The 24,801-nt window shown below is 42.0% G+C and overlaps 2 protein-coding genes across 2 annotated transcripts in view; both read right to left on the reverse strand.

The window, feature by feature from the left end:
• The window catches only part of LOC112226517 (solute carrier family 17 member 9), a 34,421-nt gene extending 15,565 nt beyond the window's left edge, over nt 1-18,856 (reverse strand). The window contains exons 1-3 of the mRNA XM_042308000.1: nt 18,265-18,856; nt 17,207-17,404; nt 7,299-7,438 (exon numbers count right to left, since the gene is read on the reverse strand). Coding sequence (XP_042163934.1) covers nt 7,299-7,438; nt 17,207-17,404; nt 18,265-18,398 — 472 coding nt within the window. The 5' untranslated portion in view covers nt 18,399-18,856. The remainder of the gene's footprint in view (nt 1-7,298; nt 7,439-17,206; nt 17,405-18,264) is intronic.
• Nucleotides 18,857-22,035: 3,179 nt separating this feature from the next.
• LOC112226518 (glucose-induced degradation protein 8-B homolog) lies at nt 22,036-24,548 on the reverse strand. The gene is made up of 5 exons (XM_024390876.1): nt 24,461-24,548; nt 23,790-23,918; nt 23,450-23,646; nt 23,113-23,310; nt 22,036-22,948 (listed from the first exon to the last, which is right to left on the reverse strand). Exons 2-5 carry the CDS (start codon nt 23,908-23,910, stop codon nt 22,775-22,777), a joined length of 690 nt encoding a protein of 229 aa, XP_024246644.1. The 5' UTR covers nt 23,911-23,918; nt 24,461-24,548; the 3' UTR covers nt 22,036-22,774.
• Nucleotides 24,549-24,801: the final 253 nt, after the last annotated feature.

A 24,801-nucleotide genomic window follows, 5' to 3' on the forward strand; every position in this document is an offset into this window, starting at 1 on the left:
TACAAGGTAATAACATGACTATATACAGGGAGTACCAGTACTGAGTCAATATGCAGGGGTACGAGGTAATAACATGACTATATACAGGAGTACCAGTACAGAGTCAATATGCAGGGGTACGAGGTAATAACATGACTATATACAGGAGTACCAGTACAGAGTCAATATGCAGGGGTACGAGGTAATAACATGACTATATACAGGGAGTACCAGTACAGAGTCAATATGCAGGGGTACGAGGTAATAACATGACTATATACAGGGAGTACCAGTACTGAGGTAATAACATGGCTATATACAGGAGTACCAGTACTGAGGTAATAACATGGCTATATACAGGGAGTACCAGTACTGAGGTAATAACATGGCTATATACAGGGAGTACCAGTACTGAGTCAATATGCAGGGGTACGAGGTAATAACATGACTATATACAGGGAGTACCAGTACTGAGGTAATAACATGACTATATACAGGAGTACCAGTACAGAGTCAATATGCAGGGGTACGAGGTAATAACATGACTATATACAGGGAGTACCAGTACTGAGTAATCATGACTATATACAGGGAGTACCAGTACTGAGGTAATAACATGACTATATACAGGGAGTACCAGTACAGAGTCAATATGCAGGGGTACGAGGTAATAACATGACTATATACAGGGAGTACCAGTACTGAGGTAATAACATGACTATATACAGGGAGTACCAGTACTGAGTCAATATGCAGGGGTACGAGGTAATAACATGACTATATACAGAGAGTACCAGTACTGAGGTAATAACATGGCTATATACAGGAGTACCAGTACTGAGTCAATATGCAGGGGTACGAGGTAATAACATGACTATATACAGGGAGTACCAGTACTGAGTCAATATGCAGGGGTACGAGGTAATAACATGACTATATACAGGGAGTACCAGTACTGAGTCAATATGCAGGGGCGAGGTAATAACATGACTATATACAGAGAGTACCAGTACTGAGGTAATAACATGGCTATATACAGGAGTACCAGTACTGAGTCATTATGTAGGGGTACGAGGTAATAACATGACTATATACAGGGAGTACCAGTACTGAGTCAATATGCAGGGGTACGAGGTAATAACATGACTATATACAGGAGTACCAGTACTGAGGTAATAACATGGCTATATACAGGGAGTACCAGTACTGAGTCAATATGCAGGGGTACGAGGTAATAACATGACTATATACAGGAGTACCAGTACTGAGTCAATATGCAGGGGTACGAGGTAATAACATGACTATATACAGGGAGTACCAGTACTGAGTCAATATGCAGGGGTACGAGGTAATAACATGACTATATACAGGAGTACCAGTACTGAGTCAATATGCAGGGGTACGAGGTAATAACATGACTATATACAGAGAGTACCAGTACTGAGGTAATAACATGGCTATATACAGGGAGTACCAGTACTGAGTCATTATGTAGGGGGTACGAGGTAATAACATGACTATATACAGGGAGTACCAGTACTGAGGTAATAACATGGCTATATACAGGGAGTACCAGTACTGAGTCAATATGCAGGGGTACGAGGTAATAACATGACTATATACAGTACTGAGTACCAGTACTGAGGTAATAACATGGCTATATACAGGGAGTACCAGTACTGAATCAATATGCAGGGGTACGAGGTAATAACATGGCTATATACAGGGAGTACCAGTACTGAGGCAATATGCAGGGGTACGAGGTAATAACATGGCTATATACAGGGAGTACCAGTACTGAGTCAATATGCAGGGGTACGAGGTAATAACATGACTATATACAGGGAGTACCAGTACTGAGTCAATATGCAGGGGTACGAGGTAATAACATGACTATATACAGGGAGTACCAGTACTGAGGTAATAACATGGCTAAATACAGGGAGTACCAGTACTGAGTCATTATGTAGGGGTACGAGGTAATAACATGGCTATATACAGGGAGTACCAGTACTGAGTCAATATGCAGGGGTACGAGGTAATAACATGACTATATACAGGGAGTACCAGTACTGAGTCAATATTCAGACCATGGTTTTAACATGGCTATATACAGGAGTACCAGTACAGAGTCAATTGTTCTCCCCCTAATAACATGGCTATATACAGGGAGTACCAGTACTGACAAAGCAAAAACAGGTCTTTAGAAAAATGTATGATATTATGATACAAGTATGATATTTCCATAAGTATTCAGACCCTTTACTCAGTACTTTGTTTGAAGCACCTTTGGCAGCGATTACAGCCTCGAGTCCTGTATCTGGGGAGTTTCTCCCATTCTCTGTAGCGCTCTCCTTACATGTTGTAGAAGCGTTACATGGACCCTGCACATTTCATTGCATAATGCAGCAAATAGAGAAGAGCTCAGGGGCCTTGCTTAAACAAAGTTAACCATTTTCACTGTCGTGTCAGTGGATGCTGCAGAGTACCCAAGTGGCGTCGGGAGCAAGTGCTTACAAACACACTACCACTCCACTATGGTCTCCCTGTCATGGCTTTTGCGCCATCAGTAGATACCAAGACATCTTGACCACCAAAGTCCATTTGATGTCACAAAGCTGTCCAGTACTTTAAACATATCCTCTCTTGTTGTACATTTGTCCCGGCCATATCTGCACCATATAAGAATCACATTTTTAGTTTGCGTACCCCGACGGCATTGTGCGTACCCCAGTTTAGGAATACCTGCTCTACATGATAAAGCTGCATATCTAGTCGAGTATCTGAAGGCCCATGCCAAATCTTTATAGCCTCCCGAGGGGGAAGAGGCGCTGTCTTGCCCTGACAACTGCCCCCCCCAGGATCCTAATATTTAGAGTGGATTTCCCTTTGTACTGAAATCATGAAATTATTATCCAGACTATGGCTTTACATCTTAGTACATATGCACATATGTACACCTCATCGCAATCTGTTTACCATGACTTCTAGGGAGAGGGAAAATAAAAAAACATCCCAACTTTACAGTATATAAAGAAGATTGGAGAGTAATACATAAGAGGATACTCATTTTCTAGGTTTAAACTACATGACCAAATGTATATGGACACCTGCTTGTCGAACATCTCATTCCAAATCACAGGCATTAATATGAAGTTGGTCCTCCTCTGCTGCTAGAACAGCCTCCACTCTCCTGGGAAGGCTTTCCACTAGATGCTGAAACATTGTCTGGGGGAGGGGGGGGGCTTGCTTCCATTCAGCCACAAGAGGATTAGTGAGGTCGGGCACTGATGTTGGGTGATTAGGCATGTGCGATGGGGTTGAGGTCATGGCTCTGTGCAGGCCAGTCAAGTTCTTCCACACCTCGACAAACCATATCTGTATGGACCTCATTGTCATGCTTGCCGCATTGTCATGCTGAAACAGGAAAGGGCCTTTCCCAAACTGTTGCCACAACGTTGGAAGCACAGAATCGTCTAGAATGTCATTGTATGCTGTAGCATTGTGATTTCCCTTCACTGAAACTAAGAGGCCCGCACCATGAAAAACAGCCACAGACCATTATTCCTCCTCCACCAAACTTTTTTCAGTTGGCACTATGCATTGGGGCAGGTTCTCCTGGCATCCACCAAACCCAGATTCGTCTGTTTGACTGCCAGATGCTGAAGTTTGATTCATCACTCCCGAGAACGCGTTTCCACTGCTCCAGTCCAATGGTGTCGAGCTTTACACCCCTCCAGCCGACGCTTAGCATTGTGCATGATGATCTTAGCCTTGTGTGGCTACTTGGCCATGGAAACCCATTTCATGAAGCTCCCGATGAACAGTTCTAGTGCTGACGCTGCTTCCAGAGGCAGTTTGGAAATCGGTAGTGAGCATTGCAAGCGTGCTACAGCACTCGGCGGTCCCGTTCTGTGATCTTCTGTGGCCTACCACTTTGTGGCTGAACCATTGTTGCTCCTAGATGTTTACACGTCACAATAACAGCACTTAGAGTTGACCGGGGCAGCTCTTGAGTACGAGCCATTCTACTGCCAATGTCAATGAAGACACTTGCTAGCTGGTCAGAGCATACTCCGAGTACGCTTCCTGGTATTCCATTTGGCCCTGCGGCCTTGTTTAGCCTCTCTGGGATATGTGGGACACTAGGTATTTTCACAACAGTAGCCGGGCTATAGAAAGTATTTTGTCCTGCTAATAGGAATCATTTGCATGATGGGCTACATTCTTTATTGTAACCACATTGTCATACATCATTTGTATCTACTTTTCCAATTACTTTTAGAGTTTGGGAATTACAAATGTGCGCGTTTCTTTTTAGTTACATTGTTTAAGTTTGAACGTGCAGACTTTTCTTCTTTTAAATGATTGTTTTATGTAGGAGGCTACATTTTGGATCAGTTGCAATTGTAAATAGGCCTAATAAACAAAATCCTACTTCTATTAGGCTGTTAAGCCTCAGCCAGTTAAGTTATATAGGTCTAGGCTCCAAAAAATAAACTCAAATTAAGCCCTCTTGTTGTTTGTAAAGTCAAATTAAAATTATTGTTGAAATCAATTGCTCAACTGGTGTAGGTTTTCGCCATTTGTTGGTGTGCAACACTTGCATGACAAGTCAGCTATATTTTCAGCTCCACTGTTAACCTCTACTGTTTGCGCTGCGGTTACTGCCAGTTGTTTTTTTAATTTGAACCTTTATTTAACTAGGCAAGTCAGGTAAGAACAAATTCTTATTTAGAATGACGGCCTCCCCCCGGCCAAACCCGGATGACGCTGGACCAATTGTGCGCCACCCTATGGCACTCCCAATCACGGTCAGATGTGATATAGCCTGAATTCGAACCAGGGATTGTAGTAAAGCCACTTGCACCGAAATGCAGTGCATTAGACCCCTGCGCCACTCAACATAAATAAACTCAGCAAAAAAAGAAACGTCCTCTCACTGTCAATGGAGTTCATTTTCAGCAAACTTAACATGTGTAAATATTTGTGTGAACATAAGATTCAACAACTGAAACAAACTGAACAAGTTCCACAGACAGAAATGGAATAATGTGTTCCTGAACAAAAGGGGGGTCAAAATCAAAAGTAACAGTCAGTATCTGGTGTGGCCACCAGCTGCATTAAGTACTGCAGTGCATCTCCTCCTCATGGACTGCACCAGATTTGCCAGTTCTTGCTGTGAGATGTTACCCCACTCTTCCACCAAGGCACCTGCAAGTTTCCGGACATTTCTGGGAGGAATGGCCCTAGCCCTCACCCTCTAATCCAACAGGTCCCAGACGTGCTCAATGGGATTGAGATCCGGGCTCGTTGCTGGCCATGGCAGAACACTGACATTACTGTCTTGCAGGAAATCACACACAGAACGAGCAGTATGGCTGATGGCATTGTCATGCTGGAGGGTCATGTCAGGATGAGCCTGCAGGAAGGGTACCACATGAGGGAGGAGGATGTCTTCCCTATAACGCACAGCATTGAGATTACCTGCAATGACAACAAGCTCAGTCCAATGATGCTGTGACACACCGCCCCAGAACATGACGGACCCTCCACCTCCAAATCGATCCCGCTCCAGAGTACAGGCCTCGGTGTAACGCTCATTCCTTTGATGATAAACGTGAATCCAACCATCATCCCATGTGAGACAAAACCACGACTCGTCAGTGAAGAGCACTTTTTGCCAGTTCTGTCTAGTCCAGCGACGGTGGGTTTGTGCCCATAGGCAACGTTGTTGCCGGTGATGTCTGGTGAAGAGCTGCCTTACAACAGGCCTACAAGCCCCCAGTCCAGCCTCTCTCAGCCTATTGTGGACAGTCTGTGCACTGATGGAGGGATTGTACGTTCCTGGTGTAACTCGGGCAGTTGTTGCCATCCTGTACCTGTCCCGCAGGTGTGATGCTACGATCCTGTGCAGGTGTTGGTCTGCTACGAGGACGATCAGCTGTCTGTCCTGTCTCCCTGTAGCGCTGTCTTAGGCGTCTCACAGTACGGACATTGCAATTTATTGCCCTGGTCACATCTGCAGTCCTCATGCCTCCTTGCAGCATGCCTAAGACACGTTCACGCAGATGAGCAGGAACCCTGGTCTTTCTTTTGGTGTTTTTCAGAGTCAGTAGAAAGGCCTCTTTAGTGTCCTAGGTTTTCATAACTGTGACCTTAATTGCCTACCGTCTGTAAGCTGTTAGTGTCTTAACGACCTTTCCACAGGTGCATGTTCATTAATTGTTTATGGTTCATTGAACAAGCATGGGAAGTTATTTGGATTTTTACGAATTATCTTCGAAAGACAGGATCCTGAAAATATCCTTTCAGTATATATATATATATATATATATTTTATTTTTTTTTTCTTCTTTTTTTCCCCTTCAGAACATTGACCGTGTGTAGGTAGATGCGGAAAGATGTATACAAAAAATGTGTTGCAAGTTGGTGGGTTCACACCTAACTCGGCTCTTTATTCAACCTTTACTAGTCTATTGTTCAGCTAATAGCCCATCCTGCTAGGCTTGTGAAAAACTAATAATAATACTTTTTCCCCTTTCCACATGTTAAAGATTCCAATAGAAAGTGTTTTTAGCCACAATCGGCCCCAACCCCAATTAATACATTTGGGCACAGTCGAAAGCGTGCTGGACTTCCCTGCTTGTTTCATTACATTATTATGCCAGTCTCAGAGCAAATAGCCTGGATTGTTATTCCCATCTCGTTCCTCACGTTATTATCCACCTGAGTGGCTCGCTTGTGGGCGTGCTGGTAGGATGTACTGTTTTTTTTCTGTATATATGAATTACAAATCAGCCTTTAACTAGTTAAATCATGTTTCTAGTCTATTGCATAGTTACAATGTGTAATCATTGATGTCCCAGGAGCAGCAGTGGTAAACACTGTTGAAGTGGATGATTGTAATACATCATTCAGAAGCGTTTGATACACCTGGTATTGGATAGGACGGGAAAAAACTCGCTAAAGAGCAAAGTTCCTATTTTAACTTTATGACGGAAAAATATGCACAATCGTAAAACAAGGGTTAAATAAAAAAAGAAATAAAAAAAGTAGGAAACGCGAACAGTTATACCTCAGGAGGAAGCAATAAAGTCAAACTTCAACCCCAGAGGCCACTCTTAAAGTTAAAGCCACAGGCTATGTAGTTCTGAAGGTGAGACCAGAAACCAGTTCTCTCGGTTTGGGCACACAGTTGCTTGTCCCTTCCCCATGTGGCTCTAGTTAGAATTACAGCACTATATAGGAAATAATAGGGTGTCATTTGAGACGGAGCATAGCTGTTCATTCGCTCCCAGTGCCCAGTGACCTCTGACCTTGCAGCAGCCCCATCAGGAAGCGGGCCAGCGTCATAGAGAAGATGGGCTGAGAGCAGAAGTGGGCCAGGACGGGCGTGAAGGCTGTCATCGCCCCCCAGGCTGCCGCAGACAGCAGGAGCACCTTCTCACCTCCAACCCTGAAGGGAACAGATATCATAATAATGTTACTGCAACAACATGCACACTCCAGACAACTTTATTATTACGACTATACATTCTCACCTTCAGCCATGAGGGGAAGAGATAGTCATATAACAGCATGGTTATTACTACAGTATTACACTACACCTCCAACCCTGAGGGGCAGAGATAGTCATATAACAGCATGGTTATTACTACAGTATTACACTACACCGTCAACCCTGAGGGGCAGAGTCATATAACAGCATGGCTATTACTACAGTATTACACTACACTGTCAACCCTGAGGGGCAGAGTCATATAACAGCATGGCTATTACTACAGGCTATTACATATAACAGCATGGTACACTACACCGTCAACCCTGAGGGGCAGAGTCATATAACAGCATGGCTATTACTACTACACCGTCAACCCTGAGGGGAAGAGATAGTCATATAACAGCCAGTATTACACTACACCGTCAACCCTGAGGGGCAGAGTCATATAACAGCATGGTTATTACTACAGTATTACACTACACCGTCAACCCTGAGGGGCAGAGTCATATAACAGCATGGCTATTACTACAGTATTACACTACACCGTCAACCCTGAGGGGCAGAGTCATATAACAGCATGGCTATTACTACAGTATTACACTACACCGTCAACCCTGAGGGGCAGAGATAGTCATATAACAGCATGGTTATTACTACAGTATTACACTACACCGTCAACCCTGAGGGGCAGAGATAGTCATATAACAGCATGGTTATTACTACAGTATTACACTACACCGTCAACCCTGAGGGGCAGAGATAGTCATATAACAGCATGGCTGTTACTACAGTATTACACTACACTGTCAACCCTGAGGGGCAGAGATAGTCATATAACAGCATGGTTATTACTACAGTATTACACTACACCGTCAACCCTGAGGGGCAGAGATAGTCATATAACAGCATGGCTATTACCACAGTATTACACTACACCGTCAACCCTGAGGGGAAGAGAGAGTCATATAACAGCATGGCTATTACTACAGTATTACACTACACCATCAACCCTGAGGGGAAGAGTCATATAACAGCATGGCTATTACTACAGTATTACACTACACCGTCAACCCTGAGGGGAAGAGATAGTCATATAACAGCATGGCTATTACTACAGTATTACACTACACCATCAACCCTGAGGGGCAGAGATAGTCATATAACAGCATGGCTATTACTACAGTATTACACTACACCATCCAACCCTGAGGGGAAGAGTCATATAACAGCATGGCTATTACTAAGAGACCCTGAGGGGAAGAGATAGTCATATAACAACTAACACTATCATACACCATACCCTACAGAGATAGTCATATAACAGCATGGCTATTACTACAGTATTACACTACACCATCAACCCTGAGGGGCAGAGATAGTCATAACAACACTATCATTACTACTGGACTACTACCCTCCTCCTCCAACCCTGAGGGGAAGAGATGGAGTAATATAACAACACTATCATTACTACTGGACTACTAACCTCCTCCTCCAACTCTTAGGGGAAGAGATGGAGTAATATAACAACACTATCATTACTACTGGACTACTAACCTCCTCCTCCAACTCTTAGGGGAAGAGATGGAGTAATATAACAACACTATCATTACAACTGGACTACTAACCTCCTCCTCCAACTCTTAGGGGAAGAGATGGAGTAATATAACAACACTATCATTACTACTGGACTACTAACCTCCTCCTCCAACTCTTAGGGGAAGAGAATGATGAAACAGTGATACAAGTAGATGACAGTTACAATGATGACATACTCTCAATCTACAACCTGAAGGAAAGACACAGTACTGTGACCAGATGATAACAATTACACATCTCTCAATAGTACAACATGTATTTTCTCATGTAACCTGCTTCATCTGCACTATTCATAACATGTATACATGAAACCAAGTGATCCAGTTGGTCTCCAACAATTATCTTTCACCTATTCTGTGGTCAGAACAATGCAAGTGAAGAAGAGACAAGGAGCATACTTCCCATTATCAGCTACCCATTTCCTGGGTGCTTCCTCTGATATCTGAAAGGATTGAAAATCAGATGATAAGAGCTTCAGGTTTCTGACAAAAGGAATGAAAATCAGAATCAGATGATAAGAGCTTCAGGTTTCTGACAAAAGGATTGAAAATCAGAATCAGATGATAAGAGCTTCAGGTGTTTGGCCAAATCTAAACGGTTTCAGTGGAGTTAAGACCGTTTCACTTCATTGATTTTGGGGGGGAGGAGTTGAGAGCAGAGGCTTCTGAACTTTGAACGCTCGATTACTTATTTCCTCCGTTGGCAAGATGTGAGATGACCCTAAACATCAACAGGCCATGTGAAGAAACAGAGAATCATTAAATACCTTTTAGACTGCCATTTTAGTCTGCAGTCACTTAAAATGTCTTGGTACTCATCTTTCCTACCAGGAGACACAACTGCCAGGCAATGTAATTGAAAAATGACTGACATTGGATGATTTGGTCTGCTTTGAGTGGACATCAGCATACAAAGCAAGCACAACTAACCAATGACATCAACGTCATTGCTGTCACCCTTTTCACCACCCAGACACCGGCACAAGGGCTGTGCACTCCTCAAACAACACACAATATAACAATAACGGTCACATAATGCCCTTCAAATTCCACTTATGACTCAAGGTTTATCTTGTATCCCTTTCATACACAGACCAAAATCCCACAAATGTACCATAACTTCAATTAAAAAACAGCTTTTTCGTATTTCTGAAAGGGGTTCTCCCCAAAAAAATGAATGTATTGATTTTTCCTGCATTTTCGCAGACCCTGTATCCAAAATACAGGAATTGGGTCTGTGTGAATGATTCTCTGCTTTTTTTGCAGGTAAATTCATTGATAACTTCTATTGTTGAACTGCAAACAGACCCAATGTTCAAACAACAACCCCCAACCCTCCCAAATTGCCAGTTACGACCTGATATATACAGTGCATTCGGGAAAGTATTCAGACCCCTTGACCTTTTCCACATTTTGTTACCTTACAGCCTTATTCTAAAATGGATAGATTTAAAAGTCCCCCCCCCTCAAATCTACACACAATTCCCCATAATGACAAAGAAAAACAGGTTGAGAATTTCTTGCAAATATTTTTAAAAATAAAAAAACAAAATATGACATTTTACATAAGTATTCAGACACTTTACTCATTATATTGTTGAAGCATCTTTGGCCGCGATTACAGCCTCAACGCTTCTTGGGTATGACGCTACAAGCTTGGCACACTTGTATTTTGGGAGTTTCTCCCATTCTTCTCTGCAGATTCTCTCAAGCTCTGTCAGGTTGGATGGGGAGAGTTGCTGCACAGCTATTTTCAGGTCTCTTTGGAGATGTTCGATCAGGTAAAAGTCCAGGCTCTGGCTGGACCACGCAAGGACATCCAGAGACTTGTCCCGAAGCCACTCCTGCGGTGTCTTGGCTGTGTGATTAGGGTCGTGGTTCTGTTGGAAGGTGCCCCAGTATGAAGTCCTGAGTGTTCTGGAGCAGGTTTTCATCAAGTATCTCCCTTTACTTTTCTCTGTTCATCTTTCCTTCGATCCTGACTAGTCTCCCAGTCCCTGCTGATGAAAAACATCCTCACAGCATGATGCTGCCACCAGCATGCTTCACCGAAGGGATAGTGCCAGGTTTCCTTCAGACTTGACACTTGGCATTCAGGCCAAAGAGCACAACATTGGTTTCATCAGACCAGATAATCTTGTTTATCATGGTCTGAGAGTCTTTAGGTGCCTTTTGGCAAACTCCAAGTGGGATGTTATGTGCCTTTTCGTGAGGAGTGGTTTACGTCTTACCATAAAGGCCTGATTGGTGGAGTGCTGCAGAGATCATTGTCCTTCTGGAAGGTTCTCCTATTTCCACAGAGGAACTCTGGAGCTCTGTCAGGTTTTCCTTTTGAATAGATTCAACCATCAGCCAACACAGCGATCTGTGTTGCCTGTGTCACTGACCTACTGAAAACCTGCTAACCAAACAACAGTGTTTCTCTTATCCTCTAACACTAGCACTTCCTCCAACCACGAGTGAGTAGTCAATAGTTTAAACGTGTTTTATTGTGTGTATCTACCGGAAAGATCCATCCATTGTTTTGTTATTTTTGTTTAACTCTGCCTGCAAACACACTGGATGACTCAAACCGTTGAGGAGCTTGAACGAGTCATTGACAAGAGATACTTACGAACTCAAAAGAAACGCGTCACTGGTTACTGAGGATTCGAGCACTGCTGAGGACAACAAACCCAATCAACAAAACAAACCAAGTGGGCCAAGCTGTATCAGCGATGGCACCAAACCATCCCCAAGCAAGAAGGCACATGTGGAGAGAGGTTTACGGATATGGATATGTCTTGTTAAAATTCATCAATGAAAGGCTTGCCAAACTTGATATATTGGATATATTACGAGAGGACATCAATGCATTATGTCTAGAATTCAGCCAACGTCAGATTGATGATCTAAGGAAAGAGAACACGGCGCTGAAAGGTACTGTAGACTCATAGCAAGGTGGAGGTGGTGCAAAGGGAGAACAAACAACTTAAAGAAACCTTGCTTGATGTACAGTGTCCATCAATGCGGAACAATCTAATTAATACTTTCAGGGATACCGGAGAATGACAACAGCAGAGGCTGTGAGGACACAGTCCAATCTAATATTCTCAGGGATACCGGAGAATGACAACAGCAGAGGCTGTGAGGACACAGTCCAATCTAATATTCTCAGGGATACCGGAGAATGACAACAGCAGAGGCTGTGAGGACACAGTCCAATCTAATATTCTCAGGGATCCCGGAGAATGACAACAGCAGAGGCTGTGAGGACACAGTCTGAGACTTTATGTCAACTCAACTAAAACTGCCCACTGATGTTGTGCGTAATGTCACTTTCTCCAGAGTCCATAGAATAGGTAAGGCCTCTAGAAATAGGCCACGGGCTGTTATTGCATGTTTTGACAAATTTAAGCAAAATGAAATGACGAAGAACATGGGCAGAGAACTCAGAAACACTGATTTTGGAATGAATGATCACTTCCCCACCGAGATCAATGAAAGGAGAAAAAAACTATATCCCATCATGAAGGAAAAGCGTTGCCTGAATCAACAAGTCTCCATGGTGATGGATAAACTTTATATCAACGGGCAATTGTACCAGGAATCTGGAGTAACTCCCTGGCTATTTTAATTCAATGTTCAAATGTGAGTTTGTGTGTTGTAGTGTATCATGACAACTTCTACTAGAATGAATACATGCTCTATTGATCTTCACTTGAAAAGGAAAGGGTTGCATATAGCTCAGGTTAATGTATGTAGTCTCCCTAACAAAATACATGAGGTTTTTAACTTGGTCAACCTAAATAATATATTTTGGCTTTGACCGAAACACATTTAGAATTGAAAATTAACATTCAAGGATATAGTCTACTGAGAAGAGACAGGAATAGGAATGGTGGGGGTGGAGCACTGTACATTCAGAATCATATACCTTTAAAGAGGGATGGCCTTGTCAAGGCACCCATATTGATTAAGGTTTTACTGCTAACCTACAAAGCATTACATAGGCTTGCTCATACCGATCTTTCCGATTTGGTCCTGCCGTACATACCTACATGTAAGCTGCGGTCACAAGACGCAGGCCTCCTAATTGTCCCTAGAATTTCTAAGGAAACAGCTGGAGGAAGGGCTTTCTCCTATAGAGCTCCATTTTTATGGAATGGTCTGACTACCCATGTGAGAGACGCAGACTCGGTCTCAACCTTTAAGTCTTTATTGAAGACTCATCTCTTCAGTAGGTCCTATGATTGAGTGTTGTCTGGCTCAGGAGTGTGAAGGTGAACGGAAAGGCACTGGAGCAACGAACCGCCCTTGCTGTCTCTGCCTGGCCGGTTCCCCTCACTCCACAGGGATTCTCTGCCTCTAACCCTGTTACAGGGGCTGAGTCACTAGTGCTCGTCCATGCCGTCCCTAGGAGGGGTGCGTCACTTGAGTGGGTTGAGTCACTGACGTGATCTTCCTGTCCGGGTTGGCACAGTCTCCCGACCCCTCCTGTCTCAGCCTCCAGTATTTATGCTGCAGTAGTTTATGTGTCGGGGGCTGGGGTCAGTCTGTTATATCTGGAGTATTTCTCCTGTCTTATCCGGTGTCCTGTGTGAATTTAAGTATGCTCTCTCTAACTCTCTTTCTTTCTCTCTAAGAGGACCTGAGCCCTAGGACCATGCTTCAGGACTACCTGGCCTGATGACTCCTTGCTGTCTCCAGTCACCTGGTCGTGCTGCTGCTCCAGTTTCAACTGTTCTACCTGTGGCTATGGAACACTGACCTGTTCACCGGACGTGCTACCTGTCCCAGACCTGCTGTTTTCAACTCTCTAGAGACATCAGGAGACGTAGAGATATTCTCAATGATCGGCTATGAAAAGCCAACTGACATTTACTCCTGAGGTGCTGACCTGTTGCACCCTCGACAACTACTGTGATTATTATTATTTGACACTGCTGGTCATCTATGAACATCTTGGCCTGTTATAATTTCCACCCGGCACAGCCAGAAGAGGACTGGCCAGCCCCTCAGCCTGGTTCCTCTCTAGGTTTCATCCTAGGTTCTGGCCTTTCTAGGGAGTTTTTCCTAGCCACCGTGCATCTACACCTGCATTGCTTGCTGTTTGGGGTTTTAGGCTGGGTTTCTGTACAGCACTTTGAGATATCAGCTATATAAATAAATTTGATTTGAAATAGAGGCACTATGGGTTCATGTACATCTGCCTCACCAGGCACCCATATTGGTAGGGTGTGTATAGACCTCCTAGCTCCAAGCTGTCCTATCTGAATGACTTACGCACTGCATTTGACCAGGCCACAGATAGTAACAGATGTATTCATCTTGGGTGATTTTGATATAAACTGGAAGTATCATAATAATTCAAATAGAACTAAATTGATGAGATTTGTTTCAAACCACAGTTCTCGGCATATGGCTAATGATACTACTAGAGCATCAACTGAAATTGGGTCACCGTTTGGACACATACATTGATCTGATCATCTGTAATATACCATTGATCTGACAGCTTCATTAAATAGTACCTGCAAAACACCAGTCTCAACGTCAACAGTGAAGAGGCGACTCCAGGATGCTGGCCTTCTAGGCAGAGTTGCAAAGAAAAAGCCAGACTGGCCAATAAAAAGAAAAGATTAAGATGGGAGAAAGAACCGACACTGGACAGAGGAACTCTGCCTAGAAGGCCAGCATCCCGGAGTCGCCTCTTCACTGTTGACGTTGAGACTGGTGTTTTGCAGGTACTATTTAATGAAGCTGTCAGATGAGGACTTGTGAGGAGTATGTCAAACGCGATGAAACCGTCACTCTTGTGGAGACATTTAGAAACAAAACATGCCAATTTGAAAAATAAGACACCTGAGTTTGAGCGAGATTTAAGATGACTTTTGAGTAGTAAGACAAGTGAAAAAAGCAACAGATACCATTAATAAGAATAGAAGCATCTTATATGGTGAGTTATCGAGTGGCTAGGACAGGCAAGCCCCATACTATTGTAGAGGACTTCATTCTTCCTGCTGCCGTGGATATGGCTGGGACAATACTGGGGGGAAAGACCCCCCAAAAATATACAGACAATGTCTTCATCAAACACTGTTTCACAACACATCAGTGACAAGGCAGGACATGTTTTGAAACAATTACTGCTTCGCATACAAGCCAGTGAATTATATGCGTGACAGCTGGATGCGTCAACAGACCTGGCGGGCCTGGCACAGTTCCTGCTATATGTCCGTTTACGTTTATGGGGGGGGGGGTCAATTAAGGAAGACATCCTCTTCTGCAAACCAGGACAAAAGGAGAGGCTATTTTTCAAATTAGGAGGCTGCAGATTGCACAGAATAAAGCAGCAAGCATTGTTTTAAGGTGGAGACATGGTTCTTCAGTTGTAGTCATGCTCAAAGCGCTTGGTTGGTCATCAATCAACAAGATCATTGAAAAAAAACATGAGCATTATATTCCATAGTATACAGCATTTAAAACTCTTCACAACAGGATTCAGTTGGTAAGAGACAGTCAGTAAATACTAGGAACAGATTGTCCCATCTATGTGTTATGCAGACAGAAAAGAGAAATAGGCAAAATAACAATTCGATTTAGAGCAATAAAGAAATGTAATAATTTATCTGAGCAAACCAGAAATCTTCCAATATACAAATTACAACAATACTTTAAAACCATTTAAATATAATACATAGGAAAGTTGTGCTGGACTATGGTAGATGAAGAATCAATCCATCTTTTTAGACTGTTAGAGTATTTATCTGGTCAATATATTATGTCTGTTTGTATTAGTGTGTTATATGTGAAAATGTGATTGTATTATAAATTGTATTTTAATGTTGAAGGACTCTTGGAAGATTAGAATCTCTTTTAGTCCTCATTTGGACTAATCAAATCAAAGACTAACCACGGGGTTCTTGGTCACCTCCCTGACCAAGTCCCTTCTCACCCAATTGCTCAGTTTTGCCGGGCGGACAGCTCTAGGAAGGTTCTCGGTGGTTCCAAACTTCTTCCATATAACAATAATGGAGGCCATCATGTTCTTGGGGACCTCCAATGCTGCAGAGATGTTTTGGTACCCTTCCCCAGAGCTGTGCCTCGACACAATCCTGTCTCGGAGCTCCATGGACAACTCCTTCGACTTCATGGCTTGGTTTCTGCTCTGACATGCACTTTCAACTGTGGGACCTTATATAGACAGGTGTGTGCCTTTCCAAAGCATGTCCAATCAATAGAATTTAACCACAGGTGGATTCCAATAAAGGATGATCAATGGAAACAGGATGCACCTGAACTCAATTTCAAGTCTCATAAGCAAAGCAAATACTTATGTAAATAATGTATTTCTGATTTTTATTTTTGATAAATTAGCAAAAATGTCTAAAAATCTGTTTTCGCTTTGTCATTATGGGTTATTGTGTGTAGATTTATGAGGAATTGTAAATGAGAACTTGTTCTCAACTGGCCTACCTGGTTAAATAAAAGGTGAAATAAAATAACATTTGTTTTATTCAATTTTAGAATAAGGCTGTAACATAAAAAAAAATGTTGAAAAAGTACAGGGGACTGAATACTTTCCCAATGCACTGTATTTATACGGTTTATAAATGCAAATAAGTGCTAAATAAGGGGCTGTTTGAAAGGGGGCCATATAAACACTGCCTTATAATTTAAGGTAAATTACTCCATCTTCTGTCTGAAATGGGTATTGGCTCCTAAAACTACACTCCCTTTATACTCTGTAGCATGTACAGTAGTATCTCTGCACCATGACATTCTATCACCATCCCCTCAGGAGTTCTTTTGCTTTTTGGGCTAATGGGTGTTTTGAAGTGAATAGGAGTTATATAAAATGTATTGTTTTATAGTCTATTGTACCAATGGAGCAGCTGTATGACGTAAAACAAATGTGTAAAACAGACAAAGTCTTGGGCTATTTCATTCTCAAATCGCAGGTCTCATATCATCCGATTGTCCATCTGTGTTTAAAGGTGAATAAATGTAATGCAATGTACACTGTTTATTCTAGCTATTGTATGTAGTGAGCGCAGCTGCAGGTTGTGCAAACAGGCAATTTATGTGCAAATTTATGAGCAAACAGACAATAACTCTATAATCATCTCCTCTCGTTGCCCACCTGTCGCTGACGTAGCCTCCAAGGACCTGTGTGAAGCAGTAGCCCCAGAAGAAGCTGCCCAGCACCATGCCCTGTTCCCTCTTGGTCCAGTTAAACTTCTCGGCCATGCTGACGGCACAGATGGGCATGGCCACGCGGGCACAGTACAGCAGACAGGTCCCCAGCAGTAGCACCACCGTCCACACCCGCGCCAGGGGTCTGCAGAGCGGGTGCAGGGAATGATTGTACAGCAAATACAATGGTGTGTGTGGTGTGTTTGATAGAGTAGGTATGAGAGTGGGTGTGATATTCTCAGTAAAACCAACATATGTACATTTATTTTGCTTTTCTACATTTTAAAAACAGCAAATGGGCCTCATGAGACATGTAGAACGTTAAACTTAACCAACTAGGCGTATTCACTTTACTTCAAATGTATAAATTGTATCTATGCTAAATTGTACTAACTAGTTAGGTTAAGCCTACATCTCATGATATTAGTATTGGCTGAATCCTTAGTTGACAAGACAAAGATAAGGCTATGATGGATGCTAAGAAAATTCTATAAAATGCCTGGCTATCAGACTTCCTAGTAACTTTGAAAGTCCCAAAAGGTGTGTGTGTGCAGCTTAGTAACATAACCTGGAGACCACCAGCTGACATGTATCTGATTAAAAGTCAAGTATTTGGGGGGGAATGCCCCTCACAGCAGTGTTAGCTACATTTCATATGGTTACAGTATGGCTTCATTGTAGGTGTACACTTTGTGTCAACTTTTAGAGAGGACTCAAAAGTATCAAACACAAAGCTACATTTGTATGAGTCGTACTTTTTGTTTGCTTACATCAAAGGAGAGAAAATGTTCTAAAAATGCAATTTGCCAATTACTTTCAAGTAACCCACCAAGAGCTCAAATAATTTCTAACTTGTAGGGCATTTGCAAAATAAGGAACTAGCTAAGACATCGCTCATATAGTGTTATGTTATTACAAACCTAAGAAAACGTCCGTAATTTCAATATGGTAGTTTTAGTCTTTCGGGGAAATGATGGATACTAAAATCTTGCTTCGTTAACTCACCTGGGCCAGTTCGTGTTATGTTCACTCCAATTCTTCTGATGACCTCCGGCGTCACCGATTGTGTCTGACGGGGTTTCTTTGAGGCAGACCAAATCTGGACCAGAGATCTTTCCATGTTTTTGCAGAATTGCCATTCAACAAGAGATGCTAATGTTTGAGATTAGCTTTTTCCTGCACGTCGCAGTTCAGTGGGCTATGGAATGAGTGAGGAAAGCCGACAAAAAGAAACGCTTTGATCGATGTTCGCGCCGACGTATCATTTCCTTTCGTTTAACGGGGATCCATTATTGTATTGCCGTGTGATGAGGTGAAGAGCACGGAGAATAAGGACAGATAGCCACAGAGAGGATGGTTTTTTTCCGTGGCTCTTGCCTGGAACTAGAGGAGCAATGATAATCCACGTGTCCGTTTTCTTTTCCAGACACGCAGTTCTTCCTGCTAACGGTTTGTTACACCAGGAAGTAAGTTAAAGAAGTTACTCAGTCCCTATGAAAACCAGTTTGAATGCACTCTCTTTTCCACCCGGGGTATCGCTGCCTAGTATATCCATCCAACATAGGCGTTCGCGCTCCATAATGACTGTGCAATATTCTTGAAACTTTATGCTACATAACCTGGATGATAATTATGGAAGCCCGTTCACGCCAACCCCCCCAAAAAAAAAAAAAAAAAATCTGACTACGAGATAGTAAATCATAATTATGACATTGCAAATCATAATGAGATTGAGGGCCAAATCGTGAGAGATAGTAAATCAGGATTATGAAATCATTCAAAATTATGAGATAGTAGACTTACTATGAGATAGTAAGCCATAATTATGATATAGGAAGTCATAATTAGGAGATATTATACAACAGGTGGGTCTAATCCTGAATCCTATTGGTTAAAACCGCATTCCAGCCAGTGTCTATTCCACAAATGACCACCGGTTAAAGCTGAGGTTAAAATGCCTATTTACTTTGTTCCATCAGCCCAGCCAGGCAATTTATAAACTTCATCTCCACTATAAAAAGCATCTAGACATTCTCACATTTCTTTTAGAATTACATTTGGTTTCAACAGCAGATATTTGTATAAACCTTGCTCTCTGTCTGACATTTGCAACATTGTTTCAATATTGAAATTCGATCTCCAGCTGTCCCATAGTAATGTTGAACGAGTCGGGATGAGACAGACAGGCAGCTTTTCTCAGCCAGTCGAAATCATGAATCAGCATCATTTTTATGGATATATATATATATATATATAACCATCAATAAAAAAGCAGCTGAAATTAAACGAAGTGCAGCTCATTTGCTTTATTTCCAGCTTCAGTTTTAAGTGATTGTGTTAGCTGTGTTTTTGGCTAGCTCCACATTGTCCTGACGAGAGAGCACATTTTCTATGCCCGGTGAAATCACATCATTAGCTCATTGTTATGGATGTATCCAAATTCATGTCACTCGAAAACAGCTTAAACAAACACAAATGCAGCCACTTTGCTGTTTGTCTTGTGTGACTAAGTTAGCTGTAGTTGGCTAGCTAGCAAGCAGGAACATTTAGAACAAACGACTGGATCGTGTCCATAAATGTAGAACAAAAAGATTGAACGACTGGGTCCTGTCTCTGGCAACCAAACCGATAATACAAACAACCAGCCGGCTTGGGTAGCAACCCTAGATGTGTCGAGACTATATCTTGTGGATGGATGAAATTGTATGTATAAATTAATAAAATGAAAGTTTAAAAAAAAATGAAAATCATTACGGTTTGCTGGCACTCGACTAACAACACCTGTGCCAATATATCCTCCAAACACCGGCTTCTCTGGCATTATCAATTAACTCATAATAATGAGATAGTAAGTCATTATCACGAGATAGTAAGTTTGGATCATGGACATTGAATAGATCTGCAGGTTGACCCCTTTTAAAGGGGCAATCTGGGATTCAAAGAATAAAGCACTGTCCCCACCACTTTATTTGGTAAACAGCTGAGGAATGGGGCAGGAGAAATGTAACCACTCTCAATTCCATAGACACAGTGTTTGTTTACAAACAATGGAGTAAAACAAGCTTATATTTTGGGTTGGTGGAGTAAAACCGTTGTTCATGAGGCATTTCTAAGATATTCAAGAATCAATGGCTATATATTAATAATTTAAAAGTAAAAAAAATAAATGAATGTACCATTCCCAGATTGCCCCTTTAATGAATTGAGTTAATGAATTACCATTAAAAAAGTCTCAAATAGCTACCTGTCTCTTAATAGCAGAGCAACAACACACATTAAAGAAAATAAACACTGGGTCTAAATGAATCATTTACAAGGTTAACAAATTACCATGAATTGTTTACAAGGTTTAATGTTTGATTTGTTACATTAAATAATTCAGTAATGATTAAAAAATGGCAATCATCCGTTTTATTGCCAGTAAGAGAACATGCTAGCCATTGGCTGCTAACAGCTGAGAAATCCTAGCAAGTACAAAAACAGTCAACAATTTCGGGAGGACAGACCCTAGACACTGGCCAATCGCCCTCTAGTCGTAGAACTCCCACTCTTATGTTTACATAGAGGCATACTAAGACAAGAGAAACGTGACAGTGTGTAAATAATAACACAGTGCAGGCAATGTAGAAATTGATTAAAATGCTGGAAGTGAATGCTGGAATTAAACAATTAACTATGCAAATGAGCAAAAGCTGTGTTCAGTGATTTAAGGAAATAAATGCCTGAGCTATTAACTGAAAGTGTTACAGAAATTAATTAAATCTGATAAAACAGATGTCATCATACAGGCACCAACTCACATCAACAAAACTCTCCAATCCATTAATATGGGACAATACCACCACAAACTCTCTCTCGCATACACACACAATGTGTGATTGGCTATAGGATATACATAAGGTTATCCTTGAAAGTTGAGGCAGGCCTGATGCAAAGTGCACATTGGATTCATGTGATACAGATCACCTAAACGTATTTGGCTCCCAAGTGGCACAGTGGTCTAAGGCACTGCATCTCAGTGCAAGAGGTGTCACTACAGTCCCTGGTTTGAATCCAGGCTATATCACAAACCAGCTGTGATTGGGTGTCCCATGGCTGGGGTAGGCTGTCATTGCAAATAAGAATTTGTCCTTAACTGTCTTGCATAGTTAAATAGGTAAATAAAAAAGATAATAATGACTTATAATTATGAGAAGTCATCATGAGATTGTGACTAACTATTTCATAACAAAGTCATATTTTTTTTTTTGAGGGGGGGTTGGCGGGAACAAGCTTCCATAAATAAATACCTGATTGGATTGCACAGCAAAACTCAGCAGGGTCCATATGAGAAAAACCACATCCCAGCCCACACATAGCCAGCTACTACAGAATGTTAGTCTATAATAGCCATATCATGCTAAATTTTGTAGGTCTACCACTTACGGGATGGATGCACTACCCTGCCCTTGGCAAAAGCATGTCTGATGATCCTCGGTTGCGATGTAGTTGGTGTTGTCATCCTTCATAGGACAGCCAGGGACGCTGCAGAACATCTTCAATGAGTTGGCTCCTCTGCCTAAGGTACCAAGCATAGGTACCATTATATAACCTGTAATCAGATGGGGAAAAAGTGAGATTCCTGCACATTGGTGTCTAAAAACAACATTTCTTTCTTGTTCCATCCTGTGAGAAAGTAAGATATCGGTAACTAGCAGACGTATGACAATAACACACACAATATCATCATTACATATTTTTTGTTGCAAATATAATGAACAACAACCTAGGCATATCAAGTGTTCCAAAAGAGTATTTTATTCCATACATGTAAATAATCCGGTTGCAAAACAGCCACCGTGAACTGAGTGGATGTCTCTGTATGTATTCACATTATTGTCTTGTTTGTTCAAGATAACACAGGATGAAAACTAAAGTTGCAATAAAACTCTGACAAAGATACAGGGCATTGGCAGCTTTGAAGAATTCACCATCAGTACCCAAAAGCTTTGGCCCCTATCCTATAGCATTAAACTCAAATGTGCATGTTTTTGTTCAGAAAAATAAAACAATGTTGACAGTGGACCACAGCAATGGGAACCAATCGTTCTACCCAAACACCACACCTTCATTCCTCTTCTAGGTTGACACATTATAGTCCCGAGAGCCTAATTTAGGCTTTAAACACACCCTCCATATGCAAAGATTGCTAACTTTCCCTGCCAGTAGACAGAAAAAAAATAGTGAAACTGTGAAATATGTAACCATCTATCGGAGACATGAAACAAAAGTCTAATTTTACTTCATTAAAATACAAGGGTTTATATTTCAGATGTTGAAGTTTCAGTCAGAAAGTCACTTTAAAAATACAAACCATCCAGTTTGCACAGTCCATGTTATCAAAGTCTCCCAAAAAGCAACCCACACAAAAAAAGAAAAAAGTAGTATGAGTCAGTCTGTGTCGGAGCATAAATAGATAGGAGGGGAGTAGGTGAGTCCATTTAGTTTCCCACGGCACACATAGCCTGGTGTGCGGTCACTTTGGGTCCTCGATCGTGCCCTTGCTGAGGTCTGTCATTTTGGGGTACTTGACTTTCTTTTGGTCAAGTTCGTTCTGAGCCCACAGGAGCAGTTTGAGGAGCTTGGCCAGTTTGGGCGTTGACTCTCTGTTCTCGTAGTCCAGCACAGACTGGTTCACTTCACTCCATACCTTCAGGAAGCACACAGTGGACAGGAAGAACATGAAATCAGCAATAATGTAGTCAAAAGTTAAATTACTGAAGAAATAAAATAAAAAATTAAATAGTAGAAACGTACAATTACAAAGCAATAAGTGATCTATTTCTAGATTATGATGCGACATTAAAGCCTCACCTTCTGCCTCTGCATCGTGTTGAGGAGGTCTCCGAAGGGCGACTCCTCAGGGTTGTCGAAGGCCAGCAGGGCCAGGGTTCTCTCCATCTCTGTCAGACACTCTCTGCTCTCCTCCCCCTGCTCGGCCAGCTGGGACTGAGCAAACTCTAGTGCTGCCTCAGTCTCCCTCAAACGTATCAGCTCAATCAGGTGCTGCTGCTGCAGAGGGGCAGATCAGTATGAGGGGAAGGTCAGAGGGGGGGATGGACAAAAGAAAAGAATAGTGAGATTAACAGATTGCATGGAATAAAGGGAACACTGCACATAAGAATAAAGGGAGAGGCCATCTGCTTTTTACCTGTAGGTGAAAGTACAGGTAGCGGTTTGTGTCGAGCAGTTCTGGGTGCAGGCTGTTGATGAGTGCAATGGCCTCCTGTATCTGTCCCTTCAGGATCATCTCCCGGATCTTTATCCTCTCATCCAGAGAATCCAGGTCCACACTGGGCTCAATTCCAGACTCCATACGGAACTTCTCAGCTGCCTCCTTAAACCCCTCTGTTGATATCAAAGACATACAATTGTCTGTTTAGAGAACCTTTTTGCGCACCTGGTATTTCTTGGTATGCCTATGTTTGTGTGTGTGCATGGTTTACTGTACCGGTCACCAGGTAGTTCATGATGTGTGTGTTTTACTGTACCTGTCACCAAGTAGTTCATGATGAGCCTGTTCATGTCGGCTCTCTGAATGTGGACATTGTTGAGCTTTTCCATCCACTCCTCTCTCGTTATCTCCTCCGGCTTTTCAGCATAACTCATCATGAATTGTTCTGCAAAAACATGTTTTTTCTGATGATCATTGCCATTTCACTAATAAAACTAAGGCTCAATGTTTAACGTTGCAGTTAGTGGGTGTGTCAGCTGTATTGTAACGTTAGTGAGTTATTTAGGTTACTTTATTTATTTAACTAGGCAAGTCAGTTAAGAACAAATTATTATTTACAATGACGGCCGGTTAAATGTATCATAGCACATAGAAGCCAGGTTAAAATAGAATAACTGCAATGTGGTAAAATTGTTGTATGAGATTGCCATGGACGTCATTTTAACGTCAGTAACGTATTCGTAAATAAAGTTGGGGAACTGAGTGACTGTCCTTTTGGTATAAGCCGGAAACGTAATACTGCGGCCTTCGACGAAAACCACAACATTGAAGCCTGGCCGCTATCAAGCAGAACAACGCCATCTATTTGGCCTCAATGCATTTCTATCAGACATAAATAAGCACAGGGTCAGTTTAGGAACGCGAATATCTATTTGTAGGAGTCAACCGTGTTTTGGTAAAGAAAATATATTGTTTTAAATACTGTACCTGATATTTTCCTCCTACTCTTCAGCGATAGCAAATAAGATCACACGGGAAAACTCGCGAGACTTCGTCATAAAGCCCATGAACGTGGGATTTCATTGATTCCCCCAAATTATTGGTACGGACTGCGTAGGTCACGTGATAAGAATCCTGCGTGTAGGTTTTTTTCGTGTGTGTCAACGGAATTAGGCGCAATGGGTGAGTTAAAAATCACATTAGAATAAACATTTATTTCATTGATCAAACATGCAAAAACTGTCTGACAATATAATATGATGTCATCACACGATGCAGAGGTAATGATCTTGTATTTTCATGTTACGAAGCCATAGTCGGCAGCACCT

This window comes from Oncorhynchus tshawytscha, linkage group LG28 (assembly GCF_018296145.1).
Source record: "Oncorhynchus tshawytscha isolate Ot180627B linkage group LG28, Otsh_v2.0, whole genome shotgun sequence".
Classification (NCBI taxonomy): domain Eukaryota; kingdom Metazoa; phylum Chordata; class Actinopteri; order Salmoniformes; family Salmonidae; genus Oncorhynchus; species Oncorhynchus tshawytscha.